The sequence below is a fragment of the Cydia splendana genome, chromosome 23, assembly GCF_910591565.1.
Source record: "Cydia splendana chromosome 23, ilCydSple1.2, whole genome shotgun sequence".
In the NCBI taxonomy this organism is placed as follows: Eukaryota; Metazoa; Arthropoda; class Insecta; order Lepidoptera; family Tortricidae; genus Cydia; species Cydia splendana.
This window is the reverse complement of record NC_085982.1, coordinates 3681853-3700072: the sequence shown is the minus strand read 5'-3', so window position 1 is coordinate 3700072 and position 18220 is coordinate 3681853. Positions and strand designations below refer to the sequence as shown.

The 18220-nt window shown below is 37.5% G+C and overlaps 1 protein-coding gene across 1 annotated transcript in view; it reads left to right on the top strand.

The window, feature by feature from the left end:
- LOC134801884 (uncharacterized) overlaps positions 1-18220 on the top strand; it is a 95746-nt gene that overhangs the window by 48447 nt on the left and 29079 nt on the right. Inside the window, exon 3 of the mRNA XM_063774536.1 lies at positions 9033-10161. Coding sequence (XP_063630606.1) covers positions 9033-10161 — 1129 coding nt within the window. The remainder of the gene's footprint in view (positions 1-9032; positions 10162-18220) is intronic.

The window sequence follows — 18220 nt, the reverse complement described above, 5'->3', positions numbered from 1 at the left end:
TAGGAAAACAGAACTTTAGTGACTATTTTATTGTTATTGGATGTTATTGTGAGTTGTGATAATCACTCAATGAGGTTAAATAATAAATATATAGAATGTTATAAGTAATAACAATGGTAGTAACGGTATACTTTTATATGGGAGCTCGGAATCTCGTCTTACAAAGTAACACTTCGATAAGCATTATAACTGGAGTTATCCTAAGAAAATATGAAAATTTGTGTTTTTGGGGTTTGTTACTCAAGTCAAGTGTCAATAATGAAAAAACGGATGACCAAATATAACTAATATTTCGCATACACATAGGACTAATGTATTGTCACTTTTTAAAAATGTTGACAGCTACCTTTTTTGTGGTTTACTTTATTTGTTTATTAAAAGCATACACCGACAGCCTGAAAATTAGTTTTAGAACATCCAGCCAGCCTAATGGAAGATCTTTAGCGTACGTTGACTGTCTGCTGAATTAAATATATAGGTATATTGCTCCTAGTTCCTAGTGGCGAGAAGGGTATCTGTTACTCGGGTTTGGGTTGAATGTCCTATTTGCTTTGTTGGTGCAATTTAATTTCTAAAATCTAGACAAATAAGAAATATCCTTCGAGGGCTTCATGGATTTATCTTGTCAAATATATCTCTATAACTTGGACTATTTATACAGGGTGTGGCCTGTAACACGAGCAAATAATGAAAACATAGATTGTACTCCTCAAACGGTGACACTTATGTTCAACAACTTTTAAAAATTATGAAGTTATTTAGACTCCCTATTTTTCATACAAAATAAATACCTATTATCTTCAATGGACGCCATCGCCACGCCCAAAGCCCGGACGACGGGAGCAAAAATGCACTTTTCACTAGTGCTTAGTTAAATATCGACTATTCTATCGACATCCATACGAACAATTTATGAATCAGAAATTTATTGATCAAACATATTATCTTACATGTCAGGTTGTTACACAATATTACATCAGGTACCTAGGTAAGCTTATTTAATACAGGGTAGCCCATTTAGATGGATCAGTATGGGAAAATCTGAAACTATAAGACATACGACGATCTCTTCTTAGGAACCATATTATTAAAAGAACCAATCCACCCGGTATAGGTATTCTATTTATTCAATAAAGGTTATTGCATAACAATTAACAATAAAAGGTAATAAAAAAAAAATCATTAAAACTAGCACTTTTCGTGCGTATGTCAAATGTTTAAAGGGCCATATGTACTGTAAAACGTTGTACGATACACGTGCGAATAGGTAATTCGCAACTCGTGTCGATTTAAAACACTCCCTTCGGTCGTCTTTTAAATCTTTTAATTTATCACCACTCGTTTCGAATTTCCTCTTTTGCGCACTTGTATTGTAAATAACTATTTTACCACGCCAGTGTCTATATTTTCTTAATCATATTTACTACCTACACTAGAAAGGAATGTAGTCAAGGATCCAAACACACTATGTTGACACTGTTGACAGTTTGTTTAATAATTAATATAAATCCTACATTGTCACCGACTTTCACTAGACGGCATACCGATTGTCAGTGCCAAAATATTGAGGGCACAGAGCCATATCAATAGGCCGCTAAACTAAATTAATTGGCCAATGCATCATTTTTAACAGGTCTATTATCACGAATTTATTTTGTTTAATGCATTCACTATCAAGAGGCGTCATTTTGTGCGACAGTGAACGCATATATGGGATGCTGGCAGTGAATGTGTTAAGTAATATTATTATGTACGAGTAGATTGCGTACTGTTTAAGAAATTAACATTGATCTGTTTTTTATAACTTAAACAATGAGCATATTATAATTAAATAATGGACGCCAAGTGACTAATAACCGACACAAACATTTTAGTCTTGATTTAATAATTTATTTACCTTTGGTATTCTCTAATACCTAAAAATAACCGGACAAGTGCGAGTCGGACTCGCCCACCGAGGGTTCCGTACTTTTTAGTATTTGTTATTATAGCGGCAACAGAAATACATCATCTGTGAAAATTTTAACTGTTTAGCTATCACGGTTCGTGAGATACAGCCTGGTGACAGACGGACGGACGGACAGCGAAGTCTTAGTAATAGGGTCCCGTTTTACCCTTTGGGTACGGAACCCTAAAAAATATGAGACTTTTTTAATGTATTATGTGCTAGAAAACGGCGATCAATAATAACTAAAAAATAAACTCCTAAAAATCGCACCTGACTACAATAATCAATAATAAATAAAAGAAAGTGTCTTGTTTGGTCTAATGACAATTTGATTGGTGTCACAGGGCCACAGTCAATGGGTCGCTAAACGAATAAATTAATTGTCTATGGCGGCAGTAGGGCAGCCTTGTTATACTACTTTCTGATTTTGACATTTACTAATAATACATTTAATGGATTCTCTGCCTCTGGCTTGCCTTAGCCGGCCGGCCAGAGTGGAGTCGTTAGAGCTATAAGCTCCAGGGGTGGAAGTGAAATATGCATAAGACGCGAGTTGGCACAGTGGCTGTTAACAGCCACTGGGTAGAAAGCGGCGCACACCTCTCGACACCCCTGAGCCGCTCACACCGGTGTTGCCCTTGAGCCATCCTAGATGTCGCTTTTTGTGGGGGCCCATCTTGTGAGGGCGAGTCACCGTCTGCCGGAAATAAAATTGCATACCGTTTTATTAGGCAGGCGTCCGGTTTTTTACCCCATAGCTTAGTACTTAGTCCATCGCTTTCACCCAATAACCTAGTTCATTTTAGATACCATCAACTCTCAATAGCCCTTACACCCTGGCGGGTGCTGCCTCTGCGTGCGTCCCATGACACGGGTAAGGGCAGTATCCGCTCGGTGTACCCCTTACATTTCATTAAAGTGTCAAAAGGGCCTCTACGCGTTGGCTTCGGCTCCGCGCACGCCTCCCAAAGGTCCGGAACACCATTGTTCCGTGATGGGAAAGACATTTAATAATAAAAAAATGTGGCCAAATTTAGGAAGACAGCAATGTTATTTTAGCAAGGCGGTGGCAAACAAGCTTACAGCCCGCTTGATTGTAAGCGGTTACCGAAAAGCCTTTAGACCATTTTGGTCCTTCGAGCCGGATTACATTCATTTATATTCTCACCTCATCTACACTCAACACTAATTATAACTAAGTGCACTTAAGTGCCTTAAACCAGGATACGTATATAAAGATAACGCAAACCAATTAAATTTAATATGGAAAATAGAGGTCATGTATTGTCTAAGGTTCGTCTAAAAACAATTTGTATGATGACTACCACTTTGTGAATAAGGTCTATATTCTGTGAGCCAAAGATCTGCTTAAAAAAATACTGGTGTCTAAATCACAGACCATTGATTGAACTAGACCAAGCAAGTACTCGGGAGTAGGTATGTTTGACAACTTTAAGGTGTCGGGTTTTTCATGATTTCTAACACAAGCTGAATGACATTTGTTTTGTAAGTACTATATAAATTCTTTACAAATGAAGTATTTTTATACCAGGATTCAAATTAAGGGCCTCTATCTTTCTTAGGCAGGTTACCGACTAGGCTACGGCGGCTGTAGGCCGATGACGCCGACGGGTATACTATAAGTCTACTAAATAAATTTATGATGCTACGAAGGCAATTTAGTGAAATTTTGAAACATTTTTTACTACTAATCATGGCGTAATGATACATTTCCTATAATTCATATTGCTTCATAAAACATCTGACAGCTACAAAGTACGGAACAGAAGCGCGACTGAGCTGCGTTTAGTCATGTCGTTCAGTCGCGCTCGCCCCTAAAAATATGACAAATGAAGTACGGGGCACTTGCTGTGTCTAGTTAGATTTTTGGTCTGTGTTCTAAATGTAAATGCGACAACCACTAAGCGATGTGTCTTGTAAATCGTAACAATGCGGAAATGTAACATGTTGAGCTATTGTCTGTCTGTGTGACGTAACGCTTTGCAATGTTCTGAAGTTTTCAAATAAAAAACGTATCACTACAGACATAATTCGCGAAAACATATACATACCTAATAAGGTAAACGTACTAGTGTTCGACACGCTAATGCCCAATAGATGATACCTTGCTGTCACCTCTATTGACAATGACTTTTAAGTTTCAAGATGACATGTACTGGGACCGCGTCGTCGAGCACCAGTACGTTTACCTTATAGAAGTGATAAATGTTGCATTTTAAGGGGCGTCCGTTAATTACGTGACGGGTTTTTGTAGGGATTTTTGACTTTTGACAATATAATATAGCCGGGGCGAGACATCGGGACCGGGTATAGGCCGATATAAGTCACAAAAAGAAATTAGGCCCAAGTATTCTTAGGGCCAGTGGAAAGAGGGCCCACACTGCACGGCCTTACACGTTTCTCAATAGAAAAAGCCGGGAGGTGAGAGTCCCACATACCCCTCCAAAATGTGCCCACCTGAGGCCCGGGGGATGATACATAACTGCATTTCCATACCGTCAAAAAAAAATGGTTGTTTGTAAAGTCGGTTTACGGACGATAACTTTGCGCGATAACGTCATAAGAAAACATTACCATTACATTACGTAACGTTACCATGGAGATCTGTCCACAACGTTACCATGGAGATTTGTCCACAACGTGACATTTTTTCGTGCATGCTACCGGTGTCCAGTCAGCAGCAGAAGTTGCTAAGCGGGCGAGGTGTTCAAAATTACCTTGGCACGCTCTTATTCTCTTAACAATGAAGTCGCGTCAAGATCATTTTGAACACCTCGCCCGCTTAGCAACTTCTGCTGCTGACTGTTCATCGATTTATAAGACGTTATCACGCCAAAAGGCCCCAAGCATAACTTGTTTCTCTGCGCGTGTATGAGTTGTATGACCCAGCCACGTGGCCCACGTGGATATGATTATGACCACTCTGCGCAATACTTCTGTTTCTTACTGCGCATGATGAATGACTGCAAACATTTGAACACGAAAACAGTCCGCCAGTTAGCCTAACGCGGTTATTTAACATTCCGACACGTTCGCCTTTCCCTCGCTAATCTGAATAGTTCGGTGATGTGATTGGCAGTATAATTACTTGAAGTTATTGGCGAGAACTGATAATAATGTGCCACAGATATCTTGGGCATTTCATAGACTCTATATATGTATATTATTTGGTCATAAGGTTTTTTTATTTCGTCCATAATTAAAAACGAAAACCCACATAACCAAATCATCTTAGGGCCACTTGTCTTGTCTATTCAAAGTTTATCTTCTGCATGATAATTGTACACTTTAAAAAGTGGGGCAACTATCCCACTTTTACCCCAATAATATTAAATAAGCAGTCGTTTACTACTCATAGAGGCGTTATAAAGAGTTTCCCTGTATCTTCTCTAGATCCTCGTAATTTTCTTCACTTAAAAAAAGCGTTGTGCAGGTACCTACAAATGTAGTGCATCTGAATAATTGTTTTGCATCGTATTTTCTCGGAAACGTTCGTATTTGTCATGCTAGTTCAGTCAACGTCAGTAGTTTTTGTACCGACACTGACTGAAATAGCAAGACACGTTCGTACGTTTCCGTGAAAATATGATGGAAAACAATTATGCATCTGTAGTCTATTCTGCAACACATACCGTTAACGTATTTAGTAAATATATACAACGATATACTTGATTCTTTAATTTTATACCTGCGTTTTAACTAGGAACTATAGTTTAGTTATAATCCAATGAGGATTGAGTAAAAGGTTTCCGGGTGATTGTCGCCATTTTGTGCAGTACGAAACAAGGCCGAGCTAAATATACTATTCATACTTAGAGCATTTAATAACTGGAGTCGCCTTTCGCGAATTGCGGGGATTTTTTTCTTTTACTCCAATGAAGGCGTAATTAGAGTGACAGAGAAAGATGCCCGCAATTTGCGAACTTCGATTTTCGCGGTTATAGCCCAGGCCTAGTGGGTAGTGACCCTCTTATTGCGCAGACATAAAGGTTTTTTCCATTGGTTTTTGCCGATTCCGTTTCGATATATTTGGGGAGACTCCTACTCGGATATAGTCGCGGGCGGAAGTTAGTGTACAGATACCTTAGAGCATTTAATAACCGAAGTCGCTTTTAAGAGCTTACCCCTCTGCCGAAAACCTTGCACAATTGTGCAAACTTTTGTATAGACTGACGTTTATCTGACATGGCTATTTGTATGTTACGTACAAATCATGTACAAATAGCCATACCTACATTTGACGTGCCCCTCCCCCGCAAAAATTGGCAGACTGTTTTGTACAGAAAATGACAGCTAAGGCGTCTCCAGTTACTAAATGCTCTAAGTATATACAACGTTTACGGATACTTAACATTTACTAATGGCGTCATTGGGAAAGGAGTGGCTGATTGTAAAATCCTTGCTTAAACGAATGAAAACGGTATTTTTTTCTAAATTCTTGAATATAGAAAAAATACCTGCCCTGGTTTTAAAATTAACTACCTGCCTAGGTTATCTACTCGTAAACTTCTTCAGAGTGTACAGGTGTCTATATGAAGAGAACGCAAATGTAACATCACTGGAGTATGTATCTGGCATCTAAGGCTATGGTAACCGTTTACCATCAGACAGGCCATAACATATGCTCGCTTGCAAAAATACGTTTAGGTAGGTACTTAATACCCGCCTAGTTATTGTATGTAAACTATAACTTTGATATAAACATATTGAACATTGGAACAGGTAATAATAAAATGCGTAATATTTGCACCGTTCACGCCATAAATCGTACGCATTCGCGTCAAAGCACATGCGTTTAAATTTTTTACTTTAGAAATAATGTACAGAATTCACACCCCACGGCAGTGGAAAATGCTAATATTCTGGTCACAAACCACTTATTACAGACGCGATGCGGTAAACGACTAATTAACACCTCGCCTTAATTGCTTATGAAGTTTACATTTAATTAGGCTACTAAAAAATATTTTTTGCGAGTGACATTAGAATTACAAATTATTACTGTGGTGAAATTTAACAGGTCAATGATTCAAAGCAGCAGTTTTTATAATCTTTGTAAAAAAATACTAACACACGGACGGACGTGAATGGTGAATATGTTTATACAGGTGAATATTTGTTATTTTTATATGACTCAGTACAGTGCTCACAAATTTCTAAGCAGGCACTTTAACATCTTAATAATAGACGCTTTGTTTAGATATTTATGAACACGTTAGCCGCTCCGATATATCTGATGGCGACTGTACCTACCTTTGGGTTGGTATTACTAGTATTATGTGTACATCCCATCAGATATATCAAATAACATTTGACGCGAACATACATACATTGCAAGTTGAACTCAATGAACTCAAAACAAAAACGGCCGTTTTAACTTTGGACGCATAGATTGACGAATCCAGCAACATAAAAACTAGTTTGATGTATTCAAAATGTACATACAAAATATAGTACGTAGCCGCCCCCTTTTTTAAATACTTTTGTTAAATTTAAATAATCACGATTATTTAGCAGTGGCGCTAGTGTGCACGTTGATGGGCTCTTAAATCCATAAAAGCTTGTAAAAACCTACTTATAAGAAGTTATAATATACCTAATAGCTACTTTAGGCCTGAAATTTTATTTTCTCTCTCAACAAACGGAGTTACATAACAGAAGTGCATTCTTGTGCCGTCTGTCTGTCTGTCCGGCACTAGACAGTAACGGACGTCGGGGGCATCTCGGAGCACTGAAATAAATTGTATCGACTTATGTAACTTGAACTAGGCGGATATTTTCACGAAAATTGTGTTTTTTTTTTAACATGTGCTTAGCTATACAGAGTGGCTAAAAAATAACTGCATTCCTGTTGTCGCGATTTCGGAGTTGGTCCCAATGGTCCCATAGTAAAAGTTGCTCAGTATGATCCCAAAAACTCCCTATGGCAACGGAAATGCAGTTTTTTTGCCACCGTGTATATAATGGGAGTGAAGTGTTCAGAAATATCATAACAACGTCGCTGAGCTCAGCAAGGGATGTTCAGATATATATGAGCACCTCGACCGCTCCGATGTAACTGACTATGCTAAGTAAACAACAACATATGTTTTCTTAAAACATAACAACTGAAGCTCCTTGTGTTGTACTAATGCAAGCTGCAAGAGCTATCGCTCTATTAAATGATATGTCTCTGCGGTTACCTGACGTTGACATTTTTTATCATGCATCTTACCACGTTATTAAAGGCATGTATGAATTTTTGAATTTAATTGATTAATTAATATTATTGACATATTATTTTGATACTTAATTGATAATTGAATTTGTTTCTGTTTTTGTACCGTTGACATGTAATTTTATAGTGTAAGTGTAACATAGCATGTATAATATTAAACATTACTTATAAGCGCCTTGGTTCATCAGACTGTAAGCTTATTCGTGAATAAATAAAACGTTAATAGTTGCTAATAGTAATTATAACAACATTCCATAGACAATCTCTTGTCGATGGTTATCTGTGGTCCAGAACAATGGCCGTTTAAATGTTAATGCCGTTCACTGCAGTTAAATATTATGACTATTACTTACAGGCTTGGGTCTATGAGCGTTAGTTTTGATACGAATATCGTGATCATTTGATATAAGAACATATTATTCAATCGCTACTTCAATTGTTTTGATCTTTTGACGTTCCAATGTTGGCTCTGTGGTGGGGGGATGAGCGCGTCCAACGTGGCATACCTAAATGTGAACTTTCGTGGGTTTTTATACGAGTACTACTTGAAATCGGTTAATCTCTACAAATAATATTATAAATGCGAAAGTAACTGTGTCTTCTGTGTTTGTTACCTTTTCACTTAATCAGCTGAGCCGATTCAGGTGAAATTTTTCATGGACTTAGTTTGAGGCCCGAGGAGGACATAGGATATTAGTTTTTATCAATCTACGCAGACGAAGTCGCGGGCAGAAGTTAGTTGTCATAAAATTAACGTGTGATTTTAGAAGATTGTTAACTTAGCGGAGAATATAATACTTCGTGTAGTGGCATATGAATTAAATGTTTTTTTTTATATTGTTACAGGATCTCATCCCCGTCCAAGACACCGAGACGTACCTCCTCAAAACGCAAAACGCCATCACCAACCTACAAGCCAAGCTCAACTCCCGCCCCACCATTCCCCCCCTACTCACCTCCAGCCTCATCAGCGAGAAGACCGCCATCTCCCGTCTTCCAGTCTCGCAACTAAGCCGCTCCAACTCACTCAACTACAGGTTACGAAGAAAAGATACTTCGGGGGGTAGCAGTCCTTTGAGAAGTCCAGGAAATTACATTATTACTGGCTCAGCCAAAATTCCAGAAAGCACAAAGATTTTACTCAACAGCACCTCAAGATCTTTAGACACAGATAAAAGAAAACGAGATTCTAATATGAACAGTCCTTCCTCTGAAAGAGGTTTGTTAAGCAACAGTTCTGATGATAAAACCATCTCGAATCGTCCGCAATACGATGTCGACGCGATTCTTTCACCCCATAGAAAACACGTTAGGAACAAGTCTTTAGACGGCCCGGATTACTGTAACACTGACAACAGCAACGCAAATCTAGTTTGTCTCAAGACGGTACTGAAGAACAATGCTGAGGCATATCCGAGAATCGATACCCGTTACCTGGGCGACAAGAAACATCAGAGGGTAGCGAGCGATGGGAAAAAACCTGGCTATACCCACTACGCTCCGTTCGGCTCATCTATAAAACGATCAAGCTCGTTCAACACTGTTAATAAGAATAACAATTATTTGGATCCGCAGAGGATAACCTCTAGAAGATCGAGCGGACATTCAGAGGAATACAAAGACTATCTATCCGATGAATCTGACAACGGATCTTATGAGAAATCCCAAGATAGGTACAAACGCACGCATCGTGGTAGAATCGATTCTCCTGATCTAAAATCGATTGCGCCAGCGAATTCTCCAAAATGTCCAAATACCCCAGAGCTGCACAGAAAATTCGGGCCAGGATTGGTTAGAAATTCAGTTCGGGTGACGAATAAAGAACGAATGAGGGCGTCAGAACCTAGAGAGGTGCAGAAACCAGTCGGACATCAGAGTAGGAGGATATCGGAGCCCACGAGGCAGGCAGTGCTTAACAGGCTTACGAAGTCTAGGAGTTCAACGAGAGAGTTCCAGCCTAAAGCTCAGGATAAAGGTATGTACAACTTTATGAGATAAGGCAGAGGAAATATATTCATATTTCCTACAACGATTTTGTACTTTATTTCAAAATGATGAGGTTCAATTTTGCTTAATTTCCCCATATGTCCGTTAAAGGGATAAAATAAGGGTACGGCTACACGATCTATATAGCAAAAATGGTGGACTATGCTGTGGCCACATGAGAGTAACTAGCGTGCGTAACCTATTTGCATTTATGCACAATACATTACGCGGTCTTAACGTACGTGCGTGCGAATTTAAATTTGTGCTAGTAAGATGGACCGTGTAGCCATATCATAAATTGTCACCTACTTTTGATATATCACATTAGTTTTCAGATTTTATATTTCACAGTGACAGACACTGACTTGACCATTGATGTTAGTACACATTTTACCAATGGTCAATACTGTGTTAAAACACAAGTGTAAATACTGTATTAAAAGCGTACAAATGTAAACAAATACTTAAGTACCTACTTTACTTAGGAATGTTTTATTGCGCGAAAGAAATCTTTTTGTGCAAGCGAAGTCATAAGTCGTAATCGTCGTCAATTGTACAAACGTGACACATAAGATAGTAAACAAACCTGACTTAACAAATTCCAATAAAACAGTAGCTACAATCATTACATAAATAGTAAATAGAAGTCTCACTCTCGTGTTAAAAGTACGGTATTCACTCGTAACTTATAACAAATATTTCGCTGCACAAATAACAAAAGAAAGTCTGTGATTGATTACAATGATTAGTTGATTACGGTAGTGATTGCCAAAACAAATGAAGTTATGTGAACATTAACCTTACGTCTTCGGAACAAAGAACTACATAAATCTTGGATTTAGTAAAGCGAATTACAATGGTACAGCACTCATTAACACGCTTACGTAAGATATTGAGAGAATAGATATACAAGGTGCTACTTTATTAGTTGCAGATAGTTTAACAGATGATACTTTACTTCAAAACAATTAACTTTTAATATAAATTAAGATTATTTAATAAATTTTTTTTTTGTTTTAATTTACCGAACAAAAAATTTAATTTCATTATGGTTCAGCGACAAAACTGCAAAAGGTCATTAGGAAGAAGTGGCCAGACAGTTAGGTGTTAGGTAAAAGAGTTCTCATTTAATAATCACATTAACAGGGTGTTTTACATAGCAAATTTGTTTTTCAGTTTCCTCCAAAAAAACATCGTATAAGCTATAATGTTTCATTCTTAAATATACTCCAGGAACCGAGTACTATCAGCTGTATAAATATCTGCAACTAATAAGGTAGCACCTTATATATGTCGCAGTACGATAGATAAAGCCGTTATATAGTTATAACCCTAGGGATATAATTATATGTCGTAAAATAGTTATACGAAAGCGATTCATTACTATCTTACTAGTGTAGCACCAGCAAACTCAACTTCGACCCAAAATGACCACGACGCGTAACGCAGGTAGCAGATCCCGCCGGCCCTTCCGCTAAGCGCCGGCGCCACGCAGTTTTTCTATAGTGCACTGGCCGCGCGTTCCAGTAATGCCGCCGCCACGCCATTTTTTCTCTACGATGCAATTGTCGCGGGCTCCAGATTCGCGCGCCAAACATCGGTTACACCCCCACCGCGAGGTGACGCCGAGCCCCGAGAGCGTCGCTTCACCCACGCGCTCAAGTAGTATAAAAGGTCGCCGGGTCACGACCCAAATCAGTTGACATCCCAGTCGGCTCCTAGCTAGGACCTTGCTCTAGGCACGGCAGTCTCGAATCACACATTGCGTAAACCCTATATGGTCGCAATTGGGCGTTTTTAGAATTAGGGTCCGTCACGTAATGGAATTCCACCCACTAAAAAAAATTTTTTTTTAACTAAAAATGGGTTTAATTATATCTACTATATCGATATTTTATGAAAATGTCGCTTTTTTTCGATATACGTTATTGATATTCTTAATAAGTCACTTTAAACGTAATGACAACCAATGTGAACATCCATTACGTCACAAAATTTAGGTAGGTTTTAAAGAAAGATCGGAGTGTTTTAATTGAACCAGTCTTTATTTATCAAAATACAAAAGAAAAATAATCTTCTAAAAACGAATAACAACTGCAATACTATGTATTTTAATAAAGTTATTTTAAAAAGTCTTTCCAATACGCTACATTTTTGGTTTTTATCGTTGCTTTACAAACATCTTAGCATAAAATACGTAAGGAAAAGGTACTATAAAAAGTTGTTTTTATTAAATATCACTTATTATTCTTGCAAATGAGATCGAAATCAGTTCAATTATCCTTATAATTATTGTTAATTCTTATAAAATAAATCACAGGTACAGTAGGACAAAGTGACGTTATGGATCATAATGTCACGTTTAGGAATCACATGATAGGTTTACATGTCGTCGGCCTAAGTCGACTTTAGTATTGTTGTCCAAGGTAGCAATTAATAATTTCCTTGAAATGGCGTTACGAGGTTTGCGACTTAGGCTGACGATGGGCGGAAAATAGCTAGCTTAATTTAGTACTGAATGTAATTTTTGTCTCTAAAAATCTTATAATTATGACTTTAATGAATCTTTAATATATAATCTTCTTTAACAATCACACGCTTATATAAATTAAAACTATACCTACTAAACCTATCTTAACCTATGGGGTCAAAATTATGACTTTTAACTTTAAGGTGGCCACTGACGAGCCTTCCAACAGTCCAAATAGCGTGGCTGCAATCCAAAATCGGGCCGTAAATATTAAAAATGTACAATGTTTAATATTAGGATGCCGTCCATTTGGATGAATCCATTGTAACGACATCCATTTGGAAGGCTCGTCAGTGGCCTGCTTTAGTAAACCCATCCGAGTTTCCAAATATTTCTAACAACTGCTAACTTACTGCTCACTCAATCATTACAAAAGAAAGTATGGTGGATTTTTTAAACAAAATTAATGAAAATCTTATTTGTTAAAAACAAACAATAACCGCAGTAACAAATCATTAGACCCCTTTAGCATATGTCTAGAAATACAGGCAGTCAAATTACACAGATGACGTTGTAAAATAATATATTATAACTACTCTACTATACTATACACACGTCTTACGCTTACACTTATATTCTATTCTACATTTATATATATATATATATATATATATATATATATATATATATTATTATTATATATCTGTTTTTATTATATATCTCACTCAACGTCTAAACAAATCGAACAAATGTAGTCAAACATAGTTGTTGAATGTAGTAATGTTTAGTTTTTATAGTTGCCCAATTTCACAGTAGATGTCGCTGTTCTGTCGGCTACTTCACGCTATTAAGATTTTTCCACAGCCACGTATATAGTCAATTTGGTTTCGGAATAAATGAGTATTAAGTTGTCAAGAAAGTGTTTCATTACAAAAGGTAGGAAGTGCAGTGCAAGTGTAGTCAGTGAACATTGGTCCTTCGGAACAGGATAATCGTGAGTACAGTGACAGTGGAAATGTGAAGTGTCAAAGACTTAGTGAATTTTCGCGGTAACATACACTTAGAATATTTGGTTCTGGCCTCGAATGTCCAATTTTCCAAATGCCCAGTCCCCGTGCGTCCAATTCCTTGAACGACCAATCCCCGTATGTCTAATTACCTGAACGACCAATCCCCGTATGTCTAATTACCTGAACGTCCGATCCCTGTATGTCTAATTACCTGAACGTCCAATCCCCGTATGTCCAATTCCTTGAATGCCTCCTCCTCGTACGTCCAATTACCCGAATGTCTAATATCTGATTCCCTGTACGTCCAATCTTTGTATGTCTAATGACCCAATTGACCGTTTCGTCTGTGATGAAACATCAGAACCTGGCTGGACGTCTAGTAGAGTAACAAATAGTCCGTGTGCCTACGAAATTCGCCACATATTGTTGGCCTACTATTCAGGTGACACTAAAAACCGTTTATTTACGAAATTGTAGAAAATTAAGAAATAAAATATTTTTACGAAAATAAAACATGGCTTTTATCTTTATTTTCTGAATTTTTATAATAAGTAGTTGCATTTTTTCAAAGCATTGATATAGAATAAGAGAACAGGATACACAATCAGCCCAAAAAAGTGGGGCCCATCGGAAGCTGCCCGGGCAGCTTACTGTCGCATTATTTTGTGGCATGGCTCAAACTGATACGAAAATATTTGCGGTTTATAAGGGGTTTATTTTAAATAATATTAATAATGTCTATACCGAGTAAGGTTCGCAAACTATTATTTAAGCTCGTAAATAATGACGACAATGTGCGAAGTCGACGTGTAGCGTTGTATACCGAAAAACTACAATGTTTACAACTCCTAAACAAATGTAAACAAATTAGAAGGTTGGTGTCCTATAAATATTTTGATACTTAGCATTTAGCATATTTGGCATAGTACTTATGTATTTTTGAAGTGAAAACTTCTTTAGCGGCGCTAGGCACTTTTTGAGGTGGGGAAAAAATGATAAACTCGAGACAGCGTAAGGCGATCACGTGACCGTAAGGTTTAGATGGCCACTCATTTAGATGGCATTTAAATCAATAAAGAAAAACTCAATGACATTACATAAAAAAGGTTCTAATCTTGGGTTGAAATACGAGCATCTCACAGTTACATTCTAACTTTATATCACTCAAATATAATTCATTAAAGCTACATCTTGATGAAATCGCTAATAAAAGTGAACTCTAGTACTGGTGAATAAAACTCAAAATATCATGACCAAATATATTTAGATGCGAGGTCTGCAAGGTAACTTTACAATTTCTATTCGAATTTTAAACAATTAACGCTACAAATTTGAATTTCGAATTTTAAACAAGCTTACTGACCAGCAATTTCGGTACTAAAGTTTTTCAATAGAAAGGAGGATGGGTCAATTATACATAGTGCTGCAGACATTTTGGACTACTCATTGAGTTTTCACTTCTGTCGGCACTCCCGGAGTGCAACCCGTTGTTTTTTTTGGTGATGGATTAATATTAAGGTATTATCGAGATAGGTCTTATTTACACTACATTTCATTTTTCTTCTTGTTACAATGGTATATGGTGAGAAAGTGTTCACATTATGTGTTTATCGTTGACTGTACTTTACATAGTGGTAGAAACTATGTGAGCTGACTTTGAGTGCACGTCAACGTATATTTAACTTATATCCTTAGGTACCTTACGTGTGCACAGAAAATCAAAAATATTTTCTAGTATCAAAACTATAATTCCTACTACACAAAGTGTGACCAGCCCAAGATTTTTTGAATTTCCCGCCAAACATTGTGTAATATTTCAGTAGCCAGACTCTAAGAGTCGTACCCGACATGCAATTCTTATCGCTATTCTAATGATCAGTAAGATAATAAAAAAAATTTATAAAAAAAATGAAACCGACTTCAAAAAGGATGAAATAAAATATTATCCTTTTATGTCTATGCGTTACCAACTGATATGTTTGAAGTCGGTGCCAAGCCAAATTTTGAAGCATACCATGACTTTGGTGCGATTCGATAAGGATTTACATACGTTGGATTGCCTTACACGATGACAATGAACGTACTTTCTGTAGGTACAGTCGACGTTAAAAATATGTTTACACTTTTCACCTTATTACAAAGGAGTAAGGTGCAAAAGTGTAAACATATCATTGACGTCGACTGGACCTAAGAACACACCTCAGAGCACACGATCAAACATTCTTGGCGCAGTCCGTACCATATTTGTCGGCACATTAGTGTAAATATAAATGCATTTTTTTGCCGTCGTATTTTTTAAAGAGCATTTCTTACTAATGCTCGAACAGTCTATAGCACGCAAGTGTGGGATTGGGACTGAGTTATTTCCCGTCCCTTATCCAGAGGACTACATTTCAAAATATAAAACAATTCAAGGAATTTACCTTCTTGCCAAATTTCACCTAAAGCGGTTCAGTTGTTTAGCCATGAAAAGGCGACAAAGAGGCAGACAGAATTCTTTACACATTTATAATAGTTATTAGTACAGTTCTAATGGGATTTATAGCCATAAAGCTGATTATTTTTGACTGGTATTGTTACTACTTGGCTTGGCACCGACTTCAAACATATCAGTTGGTAACGCATAGACATAAAAAGGATAATATTTTATTTCATCCTTTTTGAAGTCGGTTTAATTTTTTTTATAAAAAGTTTTTATTTTACCATTTTTAGTTTCAACGCATTGTTAAGAGCGCGACGCATGAATGAAAAACATGATCATGTTTAACACTAAATTCGTGTACCTATTACTTCAGTAAATATGTAATCAGGAATTTTCTCGAGTCCGTCTGGGAAATTATAATTCCTGTCAACTAAATCCATCCGCCCGCCCCGCCACTGACCCAATCCCTCAGCCCCCCGATCACTCAACCTCACAGCACATCAACCCCCACATTCGATAAACGGACATTCGGGAATTAGACATTCGAAGAAAATGGACATTTAAGGAATCTGACCTTCGAGCAAATGGACATACCGGGAATTGGACCTTCGAGCAAATGGACATTCCGGGAATTGGACCTTTGAGCAAATGGACATTCCGGGAATTGGACCTTCGAGCAAATGGACATTCGGGAAATTAGACATTCGAGGAAAATGGACATTTAAGGAATTGGACATTCGAGGCCAGAACCGAATATTTCACGTGAAAAAAGACATAGTGCAATTTCGAGTAAATTTAGGACTTAGAAAAAAACCGCTGAAAAAACACTTAGAATAATTTGCCTAAATTTGGACATAGTCGAATTTGTGAATTCTTGGACATAGCGTAATTTCGGTTGAAAAATGACTCTGAAAAATTGTGTTCAAAAATAAACCTAGAATAAAAATAGACTTTGAAATCTGTCACTCACTTAGCAAATTTTAAACAAAATGGCTAACATAGCATCACAAGAAGAACTTTTTAGTCAGATTAAAAGACTTCTCACCAATCACAAGAAAACTTCGTCAACGCGTTATACAGCAAGTTATTTGAAAATACGCATAGAGTCGCTTGAAGAATACTGGAATCAATTCCTTACTGAGCACCGAGAAATTTTAAAGTCTTCAGTAAGCGTAGATGAGAAAAAGGAACTGAAAGCGCTCTACAATGATGTCGAAGATTTCTATATGGAGTTCAAGACTAGTTTGTTAGAACTGACGGAATCTGTCACAATTCAAGAAGGTGCCTCACCTCAAGTGCCTCATGCATCACAACCTCAAGTTGTCACAAAGAGTAAACTCCCGCCGATAAACCTTCCTTCGTTTTCCGGTGATTACCAAGAATGGATGCACTTCAAGGATTTGTTTATCTCTATGGTACACAATGAGCCGGGTCTGAGTGACATACACAAGCATCATTATTTGAGGTCAAGCTTGAAGGGTGAAGCAGAACAAGTCGTCCGTCATTTCGAACTCACAGCTGCCAACTATGCAAAGGCTTGGAACGCCTTAGTCTGCCGCTACAGCAATGATAGAGTGATAGCGAATACCATACTGAATCGCCTGCTCAATCAGAAGAAACTCACGTACGAATGCTCTAAAGGCCTCAAGGATCTTCTTGATACTACAAACCAGTGTCTCAGTAGTCTAGCGAATTTGAAGATTGACACAACTACTTGGGATTCGATCATCGTGCATATTGTAGTATCCAAGTTAGATAGTGAAACTCACAAAGCTTGGGAGCAATCACTTGGTTCTTCTATAGAGTTACCCACTTATAAGAAGCTCACATCATACTTAGAGGGACGATTCAGAGCGATGGAAATGGTACAAGCGACACAGAAGAAAGATAAGAAAGAGACCACATTACAACAACTAGCTACTGCACCTAAAATAAAGAATGTGAGATCTTTCACCGCTGAAGTTGATACGGAATGCACATATTGTAAGAAAAGTCACTACATCTGTCACTGCACTGAATTTGCACAACTCAACATAAATCAACGTAAAGAATTTGTAAAGAACAACAACTTATGCTTCAATTGCCTTGTCAAAGGACATTCCATACGGAATTGTAGACAAGCCACAACATGTAAAACCTGTAATCG